This window comes from Schistocerca piceifrons, chromosome 11 (genome assembly GCF_021461385.2).
Source record: "Schistocerca piceifrons isolate TAMUIC-IGC-003096 chromosome 11, iqSchPice1.1, whole genome shotgun sequence".
Classification (NCBI taxonomy): Eukaryota; Metazoa; Arthropoda; class Insecta; order Orthoptera; family Acrididae; genus Schistocerca; species Schistocerca piceifrons.
The window spans coordinates 9,385,811-9,405,075 of record NC_060148.1 but is presented as its reverse complement, the minus strand read 5'-3'; the positions used below and the strand labels follow the sequence as shown (position 1 = coordinate 9,405,075).

At 40.1% G+C, this 19,265-nt stretch overlaps 1 protein-coding gene across 2 annotated transcripts in view; it reads left to right on the top strand.

Annotated features, from left to right (window-relative positions):
- LOC124720160 overlaps window positions 1–19,265 on the top strand; it is a 92,047-nt gene that overhangs the window by 49,921 nt on the left and 22,861 nt on the right. For both annotated transcript variants that reach the window (XM_047245469.1, XM_047245468.1), the window contains one exon: window positions 18,692–18,760. In XM_047245469.1, the coding sequence (XP_047101425.1) occupies window positions 18,692–18,760 (69 nt within the window). The remainder of the gene's footprint in view (window positions 1–18,691; window positions 18,761–19,265) is intronic.

Sequence of the window (19,265 nt, the reverse complement as noted above, 5' to 3'; positions counted from 1 at the left end):
CTACTGTAAGTACTGTGCCAGCTTCAAACCAAAGAGGATGCATACGGAAGTAAAGAGGTATATAGTATAAAGATAAACACAACTGTGTAGGATGAAAAGATGCGTGAATGGCTAAAGAGGAAAGGAAAAGAGGAGAAGACTGAAGAGTAAATGTGAGTGAGGTCGGTTAACGTAGGTTCAGTCCAGGGGGATGGTGGGATGCAAGGATGTGTTGGAGTGCAAGTTCCCATCTCCGCAGTTCAGAGGGACTGGTGTTGGGTGGGAGAAGCCAAATGGCACGTACGGTGTAGCAGGTTCCTAGGTGCCTAGAATTATGCTGGAGGGCATGCTCCGCTACTGGGTATTGGGCATCTCCTAGGCAGTTCTAGGGACCTAGGAACCTGCTACACCGTACGTGCCATTTGGCTTCTCCCACCCAACACCAGTCCCTCTGAACTGCGGAGATGGGAACTTGCACTCCAACACATCCTTTCATCCCGCCATCCCCCTGGGCTGAACCTACGTTAACCGACCTCACTCCCATTTACTCTTCAGTCTTCTCCTTTTCCCCTCTCCTCTTTAACCATTCACGCATCTTTTCATCCTACATAGTTGTGTTTATCTTTATAGTATATACCTCTTTACTTCTGTTTGCATCCTCTTTGGTTTGAAGCTGGCACAGTACTTAACAGTAGAATATCTTTGGCTTCCCTCTGACAACCATGCCTCCATCCTTGCTACCCTCCATATTTTCCTTTCCCTGTCGCTTCAGAACCTGGGTTGTGAGTAACTGAATCTCCTTTCCCTTCTTCCCTTTCTTTCCCCTCTCTCCTCCCCGATGAAGGAACAAAGTTCCGAAAGCTAGGAACGTAAATTTTTGGTTCTGTTTTATGTGTATCTATCGGCTGTACTGAGCTGAGGAAAGTACTGGCCAGCCCCTCTATCTTATTGTTAGTATTTGTTTCAATACTCATTCCTTCTAATTGTTCGACTACATAGGTTAAAAATTCCGGCTATTCATTAGCATTAGTGCATCTCACAAGAGACTCTCAACAAATTTTTTTTACAGTAAAATCAGAACATTGTCTTTTTAGTGACGATTTCTTTGATGTTGTGGAGGTAAGGTGCGCTCTGTGCCTCACCGAGCAAATGACTCCACCGGGCAGGTAGAAGTGCCAGTTGACAGCTCTCGTCACCGATGGCACGGGATAGGTACAACTCCGATCTGCACAAACCGTCAAAAAGTGTGGTGTTTCTGCTTACTAAATACTTTAACCCACAAACATCTTTTGCCGGCCCATGAAGAGAGGAAGTGGAGCATCTCATTCTATGAATGACAGGAGGTATTAACATGTAATTTGCCTTCCGTGCTCAGTTTCCTCCATATTGTAGCCCTCCTCCCAGTTTTTGTTATTAAAACGTTTGGTTGCTTTCCTATTGAAATTGACTGGCATTGTACAGGGCTATTACAAATGATTGATGCGATTTCATAAATTCACTGTAGCTCCATTCATTGACAGATGGTCAACACACTACAGATACGTAGAAAAACTCATAAAGTTTTTTTCGGCTGAAGCCGCACTTCAGGTTTCTGCCGCCAGAGCGCTCGAGAGCGCAGTGAGACAAAATGGCGACAGGAGCCGAGAAAGCGTATGTCGTGCTTGAAATGCACTCACATCAGTCAGTCATAACAGTGCAACGACACTTCAGGATGAAGTTCAACAAAGATCCACCAACTGCCAACTCCATTCGGCGATGGTATGCGCAGTTTAAAGCTTCTGGATGCCTCTGTAAGGGGAAATCGACGGGTCGGCCTGCAGTGAGCGAAGAAACGGTTGAACGCATGCGGGCAAGTTTCACGCGTAGCCCGCGGAAGTCGATGAATAAAGCAAGCAGGGAGCTAAACGTACCACAGCCGACGGTTTGGAAAATCTTACGGAAAAGGCTAAAGCGGAAGCCTTACCGTTTACAATTGCTTCAAGCCCAGACACACGATTACAAAGTCAAACGCTTTGAATTTTCGGCGCGGTTGCAACAGCTCATGGAAAAGGATGCGTTCAGTGCGAAACTCATTTTCAGTGATGAAGCAACATTTTTTCTTAATGGTGAAGTGAACAGACACAATGTGTGAATCTGGGCGGTAGAGAATCCTCACGCATTCGTGCAGCAAATTCGCAATTCACCAAAATTTAACGTGTTTTGTGCAATCTCACGGTTTAAAATTTACGGCCCCTTTTTCTCCTGCGAAAAAAATGTTACAGGACACGTGTATCTGGACATGCTGGAAAATTGGCTCATGCCACAATTGGAGACCGACAGCGCCGGCTTCATCTTCCAACAGGATGGTGCTCCACCGCACTTCAATCACGATGTTCGGCATTTCTTAAACAGGAGATTGGAAAACTGATGGATCGGTCGTGGTGGAGATCACGATCAGCAATTCATGTCATGGCCTCCATGCTCTCCCGACTTAACCCCATGCGATTTCTTTCTGTGGGGTTATGTGAAAGATTCAGTGTTTAAACCTCCTCTACCAAGAAACGTGCCAGAACTGCGAGCTCGCATCAACGATGCTTTCGAACTCATTGATGGGGACATGCTGCGCCGAGTATGGGAGGAACTTGATTATCGGCTTGATGTCTGCCGAATCACTAAAGGGGCACATATCGAACATTTGTGAATGCCTAAAAAAACTTTTTGAGTTTTTGTATGTGTGTGCAAAGCATTGTGAAAATATCTCAAATAATAAAGTTATTGTAGAGCTGTGAAATCGCTTCAATCATTTGTAATAACCCTGTACTTACACTTTATACTGGAACACAGGCTTATGTCAAGGTACAAACATCAGACTGTTAAAATTCCTGAGTGTCCATTTCCTGTCACGTGACCTATTGAAACAGATGGTAGTAAGGTTCTCTTCAAAGTATACACAATTTAATTGAGCACTAAATTTATTGCTCTTTAGGCTCAAGCAAACTGTCCCTATGTTGCCTAATCAACATTAATATCACAGTTCCCGGTCACACATTTTTCACAGTTTCTGATAAGTTAGCCAGTGATCTTTGCATGAGGTACGGTCCCCTCACTATCAAATATCCTTTCATCGAGCACAGAAGTAATTCTGCTCTTCAGTTAATACTTACGCACTCGATTATGTACATTGCGTGCTCTGACAATATGGTCAGTACATTGGCTGACATGACTTACCCTTACTTGTCAACCAAAGTTGGCAGGCACTAAAACGTTGCACTTCTGATAATATGGAGCAGCCCTATGTTACAGGTGCTGCAGTAATTCAATGATTACTAAGGGCAGATTTGATCTTTTATGTACTGTATCTATGCCTATAACACCTACCAATCGTTTCCAAACTTTAAGAAAAAAATGAGCATTTTTTAAAACAAAACAATCCCATAATTAAAGAAAAATCCCCAAAATTTTGATAAAGTTGATTAAACACTCCAAAATTCTGAAAAAGTAGCCCAGAAAATTCAAATACAATAAAACTGAAATGATGGCCTCATAATTCAGATTATTGCACATGTAATATTAGGATATCAAAGCACATTCGTATTCATTCATCTCTGCCTAATGATAGGAAACTTTTCAGTATTTATTGCAGTTGTTTAATTATGTAATATGAATGAAAAGCAAAACTTAACAGTTGTGTGTCAGTTTACTTAAATTAATTATTCCTTGTATTATTTGGCACAATACTGATAGAAAAAGTCAGACATCAAAAACATTTACCAATAACTCAAAATCTGACACTAATCAAATTTTATGAGAATGTTACGAAGGGTTCCCTAGAAAAGTGTATTTGCATAAAACTCTTAGGCATTATCCTGTTGCTTCAAAAGCAGCCTTAATGTGGCATCTTGTAAACGTCATTTGAAAAGTGTGAAAGACTGAACAATACAAAGATCAGAAAATTCATTGTGCTGAAATAGAAAGGCACACAACAGTTGTGTGCGTTCAACTTGGCAGCAGATTTATGCTTGGAATAGATCGTAAACAGAGTGAGGTGGCGCAGTGGTTAGCACACTGGACTCTTATTCGGGAGGACGACGGTTCAATCCCACGTCTAGCCATCCTAGGTTTTCCGTGATTTCCCTAAATCACTTTAGGTGAATGCCAGGATGGTTCCTTTGACATGGCACGGCCAATTTCCTTCCCCATCCTTCCCTTATTCCGATGAGACCGATGACCTCGCTTTTGGTCTCTTCCCCCAAATCAACAACAACAACAACAATAATAGATTGTACTGTTTAGCAAATGGGGCTGCACACAGATGATACTTAACAAAAATGACGCACCACCAGCTCAATCTCCCCACGCGCCACTTCGGTACAGTGTCCCATTACTCAGAATGCAACAAATGTGCAAGCTGACTCAGCAGCTGATCTAGGATTCCCCTCAGTTGCAGTGTGAAGTTGCACGCCACTGGCTTACTGCACACAGCCCTGCAACTTCACCACTCCAGTTAAATGCAGCTCTCTTCTGTCACAGGATAGTAAGCAGAAATGCGACATACTGTGCTTGCTGTCAGTTCTTCCTAGCAGTTACATTATGGCTGCTAAATACTGCCAGAGTGCCTATAACTTGTCACAATTCTGGGCCTCGCATGTTAACAGTAAATCACTTTGCTGTGATGTGACAGTTCGTATTTGTATAGTGCCGAGCATTCATATATGTCCTCTGTGAACTGTCTTTTTGCACGTACACATTCTAAACATCTAATACTTAGTAGTACTGTTCATCGTGACTGTCAAATGTGGATTCTTACACAAATAACACTCTTTCCATATCCAGTAACTATCTGCACTGTTTTGGCCACAGTTGATACACTTATTGCTGCATTCTGTTTTTATACAAACATGATTTTTAGCAGAAATGCAAGGTCTGTTCAAAGAATTCTGGAACATTCGTAATTTCGTGCCATTGGTAGTTGGGGCAAAATGCAGTTGGCATCCTTGCACACACCTGTCTTTAATGAGTAACTGTTGGAAGTTTCATTGCTGTGAGTTTGTTAGTTATTGTTCAGTGCTGTATTGAGTAGAATGTTTTCACGCAGTTTGCGAATTTTGAGATGGCGGAGTTAGAGGAGCAATGCGCCTGCATTAAATTTTACATTAAACTCGAGAAGACCTTTACAGAGACACAGCAAATGATGCAGCGAGCCTATGGTGATGAGTACTTAAGCCATACTCTGTGTTATGAATGGTTCACACAGTTTAAAAATGGCCCGGATGTAAGTTAAAGATGAACCTCATTCAGGACACCCTTCGACGTCTACCACTAGTGCTCGTGTCAGGAATGTCAACAAAATTGTGTGTGCAAATCGGAGACTGACTGACAGAGATTGTAAAGGAATGTAACATTTCATTTGGATCGTGTCACAAACTCCTGATGCAGCATCCTGGAACGCATAGTGTTGCCGACAAGTTCGTCCCACGGCTCACAAGTTGAGACCAGAATGACCTTCTGTAAACAGCTTTTGGATCGTGCAAATGGGAAAGAGGTGATCCTTAACCTTTCGTGAGCAATGTGCTTCCCACTTAAAGTAATCCACTCCTGGTCCTGTGGGATACATTGTTCTCACCTCTGTATGGTGCTGCCACCTAGCAAACAGTACAAGGAACTACTTCCAGTTGCAAGCTCCTGCCGTTCAAGTGCCCTGATCTCTTGGAGGCATTGTGTCGCCGAGTGTAAAGGGGCTTTTGACTGCTGTTATCGTGATATTTTTTGATTTTCTTCTCACCGCTTCAGTCTGTGGTAAATACTTGTAATTTTTGTTGTGTTATCTCATTATTTGGTGTTTCCTGAATGTTGTAAAATGTGTTTTATTTGCATTACTTGTTGACATCACTGGCAATGTTTGATTTTGTTGGTGGGAAGTGTACTTTACACCACCTTTTTGGTAGATATTTTTTTCGAGACTCTTACATAAATGTTTCTCTGTTTTGACACATTTATTTGAGAATTTTGACTCGGTACACTTCAGAAATAACACGCAGATCAGTATATTATCAAAGAATGTCTCATTATCATACCAAACCAGGCACTTGCTTACACTGTATCTACTATAGTATTATTTTACCCCTTCCTTCCTCTTATCTTTTGCATTCATTTCCTTTTGGATGGCTCAGTCATTAGATCTCAACAATCGTAAATATGTTGAAATTTATAATATATTATTTTAGTTGCACAATGAAAGTGATTCAGAAACTGAAGGAGATGAAGATGCTGTCAATGAACTGAATGTTTAAGACAACACTTTCACAGGTGATTCAAGTCGCGGAGCAAGATGGTTTTGTTGAACTTGACACTGAATCATTTGTGCTTCCTACAAATGTCAATAGCAATACATTGGACAGTGGAAGTGAATGTGAAGAAGAATGGAATGGAGACTGTTCTTTCTTTGACAAAGTGAAGAACAACTTTCAAGCAAGAAGGGAAGGAAAACTAAAATTTCCATTTAGTGCCAGTGATCGAAAGCTCAGTTATTTTTTTAACTTCTTTGATGATGATATTCTCATTCTGATTGTAAACAAAACAAATCTATACGCAAAACAAAATTGTTGTGGCAGAAGCCCATCAGAAACCTGGGTAGACACACAAATTTAAGAAATGAAAGCTTTTATATAATGCCTTATTATAATGGTCATTCACCAACTTCCTGCTCTAATTTTTGGAGTTCAGGCCCTATACTAAAGGTACATGCAATCACTAATGTTATGACAAGCAAAAGATTTAAAAAGATTATAGAGAATATTCATTGCAATAACAATGAAACTACAAAGCCTAGAAATCATCCAGAATATGACAAAATGCATAAACTGTGGCTACTGATAGAAATACTTTTGCGCAGATGTAAGAACAATTACGAGCCCTCATCATTTTTGTCAGTAAATGAATCGATGATTCCCTTCAGAGGAAGATCGCCAGTGAAGCAATATATGCCAATGAAGCCAGTGAAACGAGGCTACAAAGTGTGGTGCTCGTCTGATTCACTCAGTGTATAGATAATGAACTTTGATGTTTACACAGGCAAGTGTAAAACAAATAGTAACATGACATTGGGTGAAAGGGTTGTGTTAGATCTAACTAAGGAAATGTCCAATAAAAATAATGTTCTTGCTGTTGATAGGTTCTTCACCACTGTGAAATTGAAGTCAGTACTTTTGTTGAAGGGTGTGTTCGCTTGTGGAATTGTCAAGACAAATAGAAAAGATTTACCCAAAATTATGAAGGAGAACATCAAATTGGGGAGTTCCAGTTTGGTACGGAAGGAGCCATTTCTGCTGTTAAGTGGATGGATAACCGTCCAATCACTTTCCTGTCTTCTATTCATGACCCAAGAGTAACAACAGTAGTGAAGAGAAAAAAAAACGAGGATGGAACTAGAGATATTCCACATCCCGATATTGTGGCAGAATACAGTAAAATAATGGGCGGAGTAGATAAATTTGACCAACTATGAGAAAGGCGTGCTCTTGGAAGACACTCTGTGAAATGGTGGTACAGAATATTTTATTTTCTAGTGGATGTAAATAGCTTTTTGCTATGGAAAATAAGAAAAAGAGAGAGTGGACACACGATCAGCTGAAATTCAGAATCCGTCTAGCCAGGCAATTGGCGAAGTCAGAAATCTGTTTTTCTGGCAAAAAAAGGGCAAAGTACCTGAAGTTGTTTGTCTTCCGGCTGTGGGAGAACACCAACCTATTTTAGGAGAAACTTACAGGAGGTGCAGTTATTGTAGTACCAAAGCAGCAGGAAAATAACACACGTTGTGTTCGTTCATACTGAAAAGCAGTTGGAACAAAGAAGTAAAGTTTTCAAGTTAGTATGGAATATATTAAAAATTTTGCTATTATCTTTTTAACTCCAAAGAAGGGCCGTGGGAAGAATACTTCACAAATGCAGCAAATTGGTCATTTTGTATGATTAATATATTTATCTATTAACTACTAACTGCTTTCCATTTATTAAAAACAATTGCACAGTAATTTTGCCCACAAAAGGGTTAAGAGATTCGTAATAACTGATGATGAGATGTGGATTTACGGTTATAATGTTGAGACTGTGGTTCAGTGTTCACGAAGCGTCAGGAAAGGTTCTCAGAGACCAAAAAAGCTAGTCAGATAAAATGTCAAAGCCATGCTGATAGTTTTCTTTGACTTTGAAGGATTTGTTCATCACGAATTCGTGCTGCAGGGACAACCTGTTAATTGACTGTACTATTGGAAATGTTGTGACAATGTAAAGCATTCATAAATAGAGCTCCTTCATTTCAACCGTATAGTGTCAGATTAACAATTAGTACAATGTACTTTACAATGAGCACCAGGCTGCTGCTTCTTTCTGGTCTGCATACGATAGAGTAAGTCAATTACATTAAGTTTAAATAACGTTGATTGCTAGTGCAGGCTTTTTTGTTAATCTTCCGTGGTCCACCGTAACCCCTTCCGTCAGCGGCTGCAAGGAATAACACGTCCACCAAAGTGAGTGACTTCACTACTTCTACTCATCACTCACTCCCGCAGGAGGTGCAGCTCCTGCCTATATTCTCAGCTCTGCACAAACAGGGGCCTAGCGGCAGTGTTTTGCTCCAGTCTAGTTCCGTTAACTTAAAATAATGGTGTTTTTCTCTCTCTACTTGCGTGAATATCTTCCACTTGTCAAAAAGCCTAAGAGTGTACCGTGGCATTTCCTAATGAAATCTCATGTTACACTACACGACATGTTCGTTATTGTATCACTTTCCACTTCGATGTTCTTCCAGCTCCGACATATTTGGATGCTTTGATTTCATTGTCTTTTATAGTCCCTTGTATGCGTAGTGAAACTTCTGGATCTCGTAGTCATCCTCCTTTCGTTGCTCGTGTTTTCTGATTTAGTACTAAATTGTGTTTCGTGTACACTAGAGGGTGCACAAATTTGTCACATTCTCTCTTTTGGGCCTCTGCCTTTTTAACCATTGTTTGTTTCACTTTCTTGAGCTTTTCATACCTGGTGATGTATTTGTCCATTATTTTCTGTAATGTATCCCCGATTAGACTATCTGTTGTTCTGTTAAACAAACCTGTTATGTGGAACACTGTTGTTGACATCTGCTAATCCTCTGAGCCCACCTGCTTTGTGTATTACAACAATACAACCTACACAGTCTGTCAATTTTCTTTACGACCCATTCTCCCACGGTGCATGCAGAACATTATTGGGAAATAAATGAGAGTTCCACATTATACTTCTTCAGTGTCTCTCTCTGAGCTCCTCTTGGGAACGGACTGTAGTTATTGCTAATAATGTAAAATGTCAGCTTGTGTCTGTGTATGTGCGGATGGATATGTGTGTGTATGCGAGTGTATACCTGTCCTTTTTTCCCCATAAGGTAAGTCTTTCCGCTCGCGGGATTGGAATGACTCCTTACCCTCTCCCTTAAAACCCACATCCTTTCGTCTTTCCCTCTCCTTCCCTCTTTCCTCGGAAGCAACCGTTGCTTGCGAAAGCTTGAATTTTGTGTGTATGTTTGTGTTTGTTTGTGTGTCTATCGACCTTCCAGTGCTTTCGTTTGGTAAGTCACATCTTCTTTGTTTTTAGATATATTTTTCCCACGTGGAATGTTTCCCTCTATTATATTCATAATAATGTGTTTAGGTACACACAAGTGGGTGAAGTAATGTTTTGCCATTTTTGTAGCCCTTGGCTTTTGTTAGTGGATACGATCCTATAAAAGGAGACAAGATTTGTGTCACACTGCCACTAGATTTTGGTAATGGTCCTAGTAAATCAACTTCCACTGTTTCCTGTGGTCCTCTGGGTAATATGGCATGCATAAAACCTCAATGCTGCACTGGTTCAGTTTTTATTTTACAGCAGTCTTCACTGCTCCTTTGCAGGTTTCTTCCCAGTCTCACTGTGTCGTAAAAACGGCAGTCGTGTAGAAGTTTTCCTAGACATTTCTTCGGCCCGAAATGTCCGCATCGAAGGTGTGTGTACCACACTAGTATTGGGTCTGGAATGCATATTCCCTACTCAGTCGTGTTAACATTCATTCTATAGTGCAAAACTCTGTTGTGTTTAAGGTAGTATTCCCTACTTTTCTCCTCACTTGCATAATTAAATTTTCTTGTAATTATTATGTTTTTATGTTTTTTCACCATTTTTCTGATGATTCCCTCATGTGCAACTCCTTTGTAGAGACAAATATTGTAACTTTTAACACCGGGTTGTGTCAGTTTTTGTAACCCTAGTGACAAATTCACAGCTCACGTGGTACTGGTCGTTGTCTGTGTGATGCACGCTGTACCTTAAAATAGACTTCTGTGAGGTAAGAGTCCACCAATTCGTCCTTTTATTTGTAGATACTCAGATTTGGACTTCAGAAAATTACGTTTCATTCCAGCAAGTGCAAAAAATTACACTTCACATCATATTCTAATAAAAGTTGCTGCAGGTACATTCAGTTCAAACAGCAGCATTCTATGTTGATAACAGCGCTCATACTACAAAAACATGTATATTGCCTCGGTTCTGGATCCTGTAGTGCTTGATATTATACCTCGGGATTAGATTGAGACTAGTAAAGCATTTACGCTTTTGAACTTTTGTAGCAGCTCATCTATGTTTCTTGGGTGATCTTTTTTGGGTTCAAAAATTTTACTGGCTTGGTGGGCTTTGAAAAGTAGCTTCACTGTTCTGTTCTGTTCTTTTTTGCTACTACAAATAGCTGACTTTTATACTGACTGCGTGCACTTCCATCGCTTCCGTCACTAACGTTTGCAACTCTTTTTCAGTAACCTCCTTTCTTGCTTGTGGAATACGATAAGGGGTTACATCTTCTTTCTCATCTTCACATGCAGCTACTAGGTATGTGTCTGAAAAGCCTTTTTCTTTATCTGCTGTAGTATCTTCATAAAATTTTAGCTTTGTTTGTGTTCCTTCTTTATAAAATCTTACTCTGCCGGTCCTATGGTCTGTTTCTGCCTGATTTTCGGCCAACCAATCTGTTCCGATACTGATCTACTCTTGCACATTTAGCACTGTAGCAGCATCCGTACTATATACTTCTGTCAGTCTCTATACCTGACACCACTTGAACATTCAATAGGTTTTTGTACTCGCCCACAGTGCATTTTATATTGAAACCACTAATTGGAGAATTTGGAATTTGAGTTCCTGAATCAATCCATGTCAAATAGACAGAGAAAAGTACAGTTTTTAACCTGACTCGCTTCGATTTTCATAAAATTTGATGTGTTCTTTGCACATGACAAGAGAATGACAACCAAATTACAGAATTTTAATGCAAGTAAGATGAGTAATGGCCTTGCAAAGCTCTAAAAATGAGTGGAAAATTTGACAAACAGTGCTGTCAAAAATGGCTCCAACTACTGTTCTAATAATAATAGAACAGTGAACCAGGTAATTGTGGAAAGATTTTGAAACAAGCCTTTCAGTGATACACAGTTTTGTCATATGCAAAGAATGTACACAATTTAGGTAAGTGACCTTCATCTTTGGTCTTCAATATCTCAAAACATGTCATATTTGAAACTTACGAAAAAATATATAATTCTTCATGTTACACTATAGAACATTGTAAAAAAATTAAGTTGGCATGACAATGGGATTAGAAGATATAAATTAGCGTGTACAGCAATGTGTTGCATTAGTGTGAAGTAAACTGTATTCAGGCTCCAAAAATCTCCACCTACATCTGTACTCAGCAAACAACTGTGAGGATATGTCCCATTGCACCAGTTATTAAGATTCCTGTCACGTATGGTGCGTGGGAAGAATGACTGTTCGAATACCTCTGTGCGTGCAGTGTTTCAAACTTTGACTTTTGCAGGATGTTTTACATCTGTCTTAAAGAGTCTACCACTTCAGTTCCGTCAGTATCTTTGTGACACGCTCCCACGCATTAAACAAGCCTGTGACCATTTGTGCTGCTCTTCTCTGTATATGTTCGGTATCCCCTGGTAGTCCTATCTGGTAAGGAACCCACACACTTGTGCCATATTCTAGGATGGGTCTCATGACTGATTGGCAAGCAATCTTTTTTGTAGACTACTTGCACTCCCCCAGTATTCTTCCAGTACCAATAAACCAAAGTCTGTCACCTATGTTACCCACCCACGACTGAACCTATGTGATTATTCCTTTTCATGTCACTACAAAGTGTTACATTCAGGTATTTGTGTGCGTTGGCAGATTCCAACATCGAGTCATTGCTGTTGTAATCATGGGATACTGTGTTTTTTCGTTTGTGAAGTGCAAAATTTTACATTTCTGAACATTCAGAGCAAGTTGCCAATCTCTGCGCCTCATTGAAATCTTATGAAGAACTGACTGAGTATTTATGCAGCTTCTCTCAGATAGTACTTCATTACATGACGGCATCATCTCCAAAAAGCCTACTTTTACTATCAATATTGTCTGCAAGGTCATTAACACTTTGCCATCCGCACGTCTCGTACAAACTTATTCGCTTGGCGCTGGCAGTGCTAATTCGGATTACTTGGCTTGTCACCAGGCACTTGTCTCCTTTCCGTTGATGACATGCTTCAAACACATTGACTTTTGCGTGCTTTAATTTTCCGGAAATCCTCTATTTTTCTGTATCGGTCCACAAACTCGAATTTTCTTTTCAAGTATATTCTCTGCAAGTTCTACCCTGTTATAATTATTATCTATGCAGAGGTGGTGAAACTTTCCATCAGAAGGTGTCAATAGTTCCATCACTGTTTTTGCTAAAGTTTGTCCAGCACCGGAATATATTGTGAATGAGGAAATGTATCCCATACTCAAATCACACAGCATCTGAACGAGTATGCTGTATTTAGTAATTTTCGACGGATGGTAAACTTTAAAATTTAACCGTCCACACCACGGTATGATTCCTTCATCAGCTGAGATGTTTTAACTTAGACTGAACATTTCTTTAAACTTTTTAGAAAAATATTCAATTACAAATTGCACTTTGAAAAACTGGTCGGAATTATCCAGCTTCTTGTTGCTGTTGGAAAAATGTAACAATAGTAATATTTGTCTGAATCGGTTGTGGGGCATCGTTTTGCGAAATATCTGTCTGTCTATCAATGGATTCGTTGACCAATAATCATAAATTCCCATAATGATAGCAAGCCCAAACCATTTTCTAAGTTTGGGTCCCGTAACGTCGACAAATTTGGCATTTTTTGATATCCAGTTTCTTTCTAATGCAATTTTGACTTTAGTACTCTTTTGCTAATATATTCAAATAGATCGTTCATGATATATAATTCCAAGATATCCTCAATGCTCTGTGTATCTTTGGGAAATACGTTTGGACCCGGAAATCCTTCAAATTTATTATTGATCTTTGGTAAATCAAAGTCTGACCACCATGCACTGTCTTCTTCGACTGATTCAGCCGAATTCATTATCTTCTGCCGATTCTGCTTCTCTTTCATTTTTTTCGATATCCTGTGTCTTCTTCCCAATGGGCCAAGTCATCCAGAATGTCAGACAAGACGTCCGCCCTTTCATCGTAAATAATCCTATTGTCTCTTTCGTCTGCCATGATGAAAGGGCACAAGTACGTATAAAAACAAAGAACTTGTTGACTGTGTAACTTATTGTTATGTAAACAAAACACCAACAGAATGCAAAAGATACTAAAAGTGCTGTCACCGGCCAGCAGTACGTTAATATGCAACACGAACAGCAAAAGGTCCCAATACACTTTGCTGGGGCACACCTAAAGTTACTTCTGCATCTGAAGATGACTCGCCATCTGAGATAACGTGCCGTGCGTGTCCTCCCTACCAAAAAGTTCTCAATCCAGTCACAAATTTCACTCGATACCCTCAAATGATCGTACTCTCGACAATAAGCGTAGGTGCCGTACCGAGTCAAATGCTTCTCAGAAATCACGCAACACTGCATCTACCTCCTTACCTCGACCCCAAGCTTTCAGTATGCCACGTGAGAAAAGGCTCGACTCGCTCACTCCTTCGTGCTAAATGATCTCCAGGTGCCACCCCCATCCCTTCTGCAACAATTGGGCATGTGAAAAAAAATGTTAACCAAAAGAAATTGTCTGATGCAGTGTTGGAGAATAATTGGCAGCCTCAACAAACACACTGCAGATCTATTCGGAGACTGTCAGAGGGCGAACTGCGAGTTTAGGGCAGCGTTTGAGTTCTCCACTATTTTGTCAATAGCAGTTAAATGGTACATTTTGTGTCACTTAATGTAAAACAGTCATCCAAAAAGTGGTTCCTTGAGAGTTGTTGTGGTTTTTCAGCTGATACCGAGATACACTTTTTTCCATCAGTTCAGTTTGTGTAGTTGGATTGGAATTTTTTTTACCTCGTCCTTCAAATATGATAAAATACTGACCATAACAATTCCTACTTTCTGTCTCTGAGGAGTGTATCGACCAGCGAACCCTGAGTCATTGTAGTATTGTGATGAAGGGGCAAAAGTAAGATTCCATATTTCTAGATTTCTGGAGGGACTTTGACACCTGTTTCATTGCGGGCAGTTAACAAAGCTACAAGCGTTTGGAATAAGTCAGCAGATATGCGAGTGGCTCGAAGACTTCTTCAGTAATAGAACCCAGTATGTTGTCCTCTGCAGCAGGTGTTCGTCAGAGACGAGGATATTGTCAGGAGTGCCCCAGGGAAGTGTGATAGGACTGCTGCTGTTATGTAAACACGAAAATGATTTGGCGGACAGAGTGGGCAGCAATCTGCAATTCGTTAGGTGACGATGTCGTCGTAAACAGTAAGGTGTCGAAGTTGAGTGACTGGAGGAAGATACGAGAAGACTTAGACAAAATTTCCAGTTGGTGTGATGAATGGCAGCTAGCCCTAAATGTGGGAAAATGCAAGTTAATGCGAATGAGTAGGAAGAGCAGACCTGTAATGTTTGGGTACAGTATTAGTAGTGTCCCACTTGACACAGTCACGTCATTAAAATATCTTGGTGTAATGTTGCAAAGCGATACGAAATGGAATGAGCGCGTGCAAAAGCAAAGACTTCAGTTTATTGGGAGAATTTTAGGAAAGAGTGGTTCACATGTAAAGGAGACAGCTGGTGAAACCTATTCTTGAGTACTGCTAAAGTGTTCGGTATCTGTACCAGATCGGAATAAATTCAGAGGTGGGTTGCTAGATTTGTTACTGGTAGGTTCGCACCACACGTGTTACGAAGGGTACTTCATAAACTTAATGGAAATCCGTGGAGGAAAGGCGACATTCTTTTTGAGAAACACTACTGAGAGAATTTGGAGAACCGGTGTTTGAAGCTGACTGCCAAACAATTCTACTGCTGCCAACATACATTGCTTGTAAGGACCACAAAGATAAAACATGAGAAATTAGGGCTCATGTGGAGGGATATAGACAGCTGTTTTTCTTTTCCCTCGCTCTGTTCGTGAGTGGAATAGGAAAGGAAATGACTATTAGTGGTACAGGGTACCTCAGCCACACACAGTACGGTGGCTTGTAGAGTATCGATGTAGGTGTAGATCATTGTTATAGTACACATGTTGCTTCCAGTTTCCACAGAAACTGTGTGCCATAAACAACCTATGCGTCAGCAAGTGGTCCGTGTACAGTTTTGATCTCTTTGTTATATTGATGCAGCTGTTATATTCACCTGACTAAAGCCTAATTCATATAGTAATAAATGAAAAGCACCAGTTTGCTTTTGTTCTACAATATCATTTTTATTGCAAACCGGTTTTCGGCTTACAAGGCCATCTTCAGACATGCCTGAAGATGGCTTTGTAAGTCAAAAACTGGTTTGCAATAAAAATAATATTGTAGAACAAAAGCAAACTGGTGCTTTTCATTTATTATTATAATGTTGTTCTACCAAGAACCGACGGAAGATTCTGTTAATCTGCTAATTCATATAGCTTCTCTGCTTAATGTGAACTTGACCTTGCTTTCTCAGTATCTGTAAAACATCAGTAAAAATGCAAGGACAACAGCAGAAAGAAGAAGATATCAAGTTTTTTAAAGTTGAAAATCCCATTAAATTGTATGCTCATTTTATTTGTTATGTAAATATAACTTTTCCTGTACAAAGAGTGCAAAAACAGCAGGTCGTAGCTATATCTTCCAGACCCCAGTGAGAATTTCTCTCGGTTTCATGAGTCAAGATTTCATAGCGTCTTCCGTCCCTATGTAGCTTACATGCTACATCGACTTTTTTTTTTCTTCCCTAGCTCATGGGATAAACCAAACTCGCTGTGGCTAATTGTAACATATACTTTACACTGTTCGCTTTCACTGCATCACTTGTTTTCCGTCTCTGCATGTTCCCAGTAGGTTGTTGCACCATGTGCTTTTTAGGGTGTTCCCCAGTGTCAGGACGTCTTCAACAATCGAAGGTAATTTCTGTTTGGTTTTAGTGATGTTAGATTAGAATGTGTTTAGACCCTGCTGTAATTTGCTAATAGACCCTACACTGTCGAATAAATGTTGTGATGAAATAAACAATGTATTGTTTTCGAAGTATTGCTTGGACTTCATTTGACAGCTTCTCGTATTTTCACATTCCAGTGAGATTGTTTTCATAACTTGTAGGTGTTTAATTTTGAATTTTCCAGACATTGCATGTATTTTAATAATTTTCTAAAATATAGTATTCATTTTGAATAGTTCTTAAATTTTTACGACTCGTGCCAATATTTTAATTTCAATCTTATTTTGCCCAAGAACAATGTGTGAACAACAATATAAACTTTTTGTTCACAAAATCTAAGCTCAAGACTGAGGAGGTTGTGCTGTGAAAACTGATTTTGTAAAAATGGAGTTCTTTTCTAGTTTCTTCATTTCAACAACTTCTGTTGCCTCCAGTTTCAAGGCAAATATACATGTACGTCGGTTTGTTGGCCGAGAACATCGTTACACTGGAAATGAAAATGATGAAGGTGTTTTGGGCAGGAGCCAGTTATTATTGTTGTTGTTAGTATTACAAGGCGTTGTAAAATGGATGTATGTATTTTGAATGAATATGCAGGGTGATTTTTCTTCCATTGTGCACAAACTCTACGGATTGATCAATGAGAGGATACAGAACAAAAAATGTGTAATGAACTTATGTCTGGAAACGCACGGATTCCATGCTAGAGACCATTTGTCGAATCATACATTATTACAGAGACTGCGGTGTAATACGCACTGTACCGTGCAGCCACAGTTACAGTACGTGTTGAAATTGATCTGCACGTGCCTCAGTGCGTGCTTGTGCACGCCATACCGTGTTCTGCCCCTAACATTCACATCGGTCAGGCTGCATCCGAACAGTGTCAGAGGCAGCACGAATACACTTCTCTAGTGTCTCCACATCTGACTCTGCATACACGATACTTACGAGATGCCCCCGTAACCAGAAATCGCACAGGTTGAGACCTGGTGAACAAGCAGGCCGTGACATTGGACCCCTGATCTGTCGACCGGGGAAGACACGATCGAGACGAGTTGGACGTTAACGCCGAAGTCGGCTGGAGCACCGTGACGTAACGCCCACATAACTCTTCTGATCATCAGCAGCACTTTATCACGGGAGGCAAAGTCACCCGCAAGGCGAAGCGGAAGGAGGACTGGTCCCAAACTACAGTCACCAATTATCCTGGCCCACACATTCTCGCTGCACCGATGCTGACGATTCGCTGTCACCATAGCGTAGCAGTTCTGGATACTGTCCCACAGATGACCGTTATGAAAGACGAAGATACCACTCCGTGTAAAGGTGACCTCATCTGTGGAAAGGATGGATGACACAAATTCCAGAATTGTAGCTGCCTGGTGAAGGAACCAGTGACGAATAAATGTTAAATAATTAATGTGTCTCAAAATCTTCTCCGTTTTGTCGTATTTGGCTTAGTACAAAAGTCCAGTTGAAAATGGTCTTTCCAGCCACTTGTTACTGTTTCAGTTTCTAGGATATAAAGATACCTAGAAAATGTGACTGGAAATGACAACAACAAATATGGAATCCTTCTGCAGTGGAAAATGCAATTGAGCCAGTACAGATTAAGATACCTCCTTCAGCAGCAAAGAAAAGTTGTGTTGCACTTAATACGCCAAAAAGAAGAGTTCTAGGAAAAATAGTGTGTGGAGGGCTTGTGGAATGTGTTCAAGAAGGAATAACAACAAAAATCTTTGATAATGTTTTTGGAATGGGTGTGAGTGAATGATCTATGGAGATTAACATTCAGTTGACAGAGTGGAACAAAACAAGATTTTAAAAGGTAAAAATAGAAAAGTTCATTTGATAACCTTTACACATTGCAAGAAAAAAAATTTATCCTGCTCATCACAATTGTAATGTGGGTGAAACTGTTGACATTTCAGTCAAAGAACAGCAAAGTATTTGCACTTAAAGGAAGACACCAGTTCCGCGTTGTTACTTCAGCTGATAGAGGGTTGTTGTCCATTTTTGCAGTTGATATATCTGCACTAGCTGCTTTACGCTGTTAGATTGGGAAAATGCTCACTATGTAAGGTTTTAGAAAACTGCAAATGGGCCCTATTCATTATTTTGTATTTAATGTGGTACGTTTTAATATATAGATTCGAAACAAGTAAGCAGCGTGCTTCTATCAGTAACTATGGTTTGATGAAAATTCAGTTTTCTTCTGTCTGTACAGTTTGTCCTCTTCACATGTGCACACACGAGACTAACTCTGTTTTCTCCTTTTCAGTTTCTGCAGGAGTGCGAGTTGCCCGACGGCCCCGGTAGTGCCCGGGATCCCCTAAGCTTCGAGGACGAGGTGAGTGTATCTTCACTTTGCATTTTATGTTACTGTAGGTAATTGCATTGCATTGCATGGCATTACTTGTTTGGTAGTTGGGTGCTTGAAGGTGAGTTTTAATTGAAGCATAATGGCAGGTAGAAACTTTGTGCCCGAGTAGGGTTCAGTCCCAGGGTTCGCATTTCGCATGCAGTGACTCCTTAATAGTGCTGTCCCTTTTTGTGAAACTCATAATTTTAACAAGTATTACATAAACTTTAGTGAGTTGTGAAATTTGGCGACAGCCACTGTACAGGTTGCCTCAGAAAGAATGACCAGATTTTGCAAATTTATGCTATTTTTGTAGTACATTTTTACCAATAAATATAGGTTTTTAAAATTGGTCATTCTTTTTGAAACACCCTTTATAATGACTGTAGGTATTATATTGAGAAGTATTACTGACAAGTGGTTTTATTTATTATTTTCCAATACAGTTCTCATCCATATGGGAAATGTTCTGATCTTTAAACTGAACGTTGCG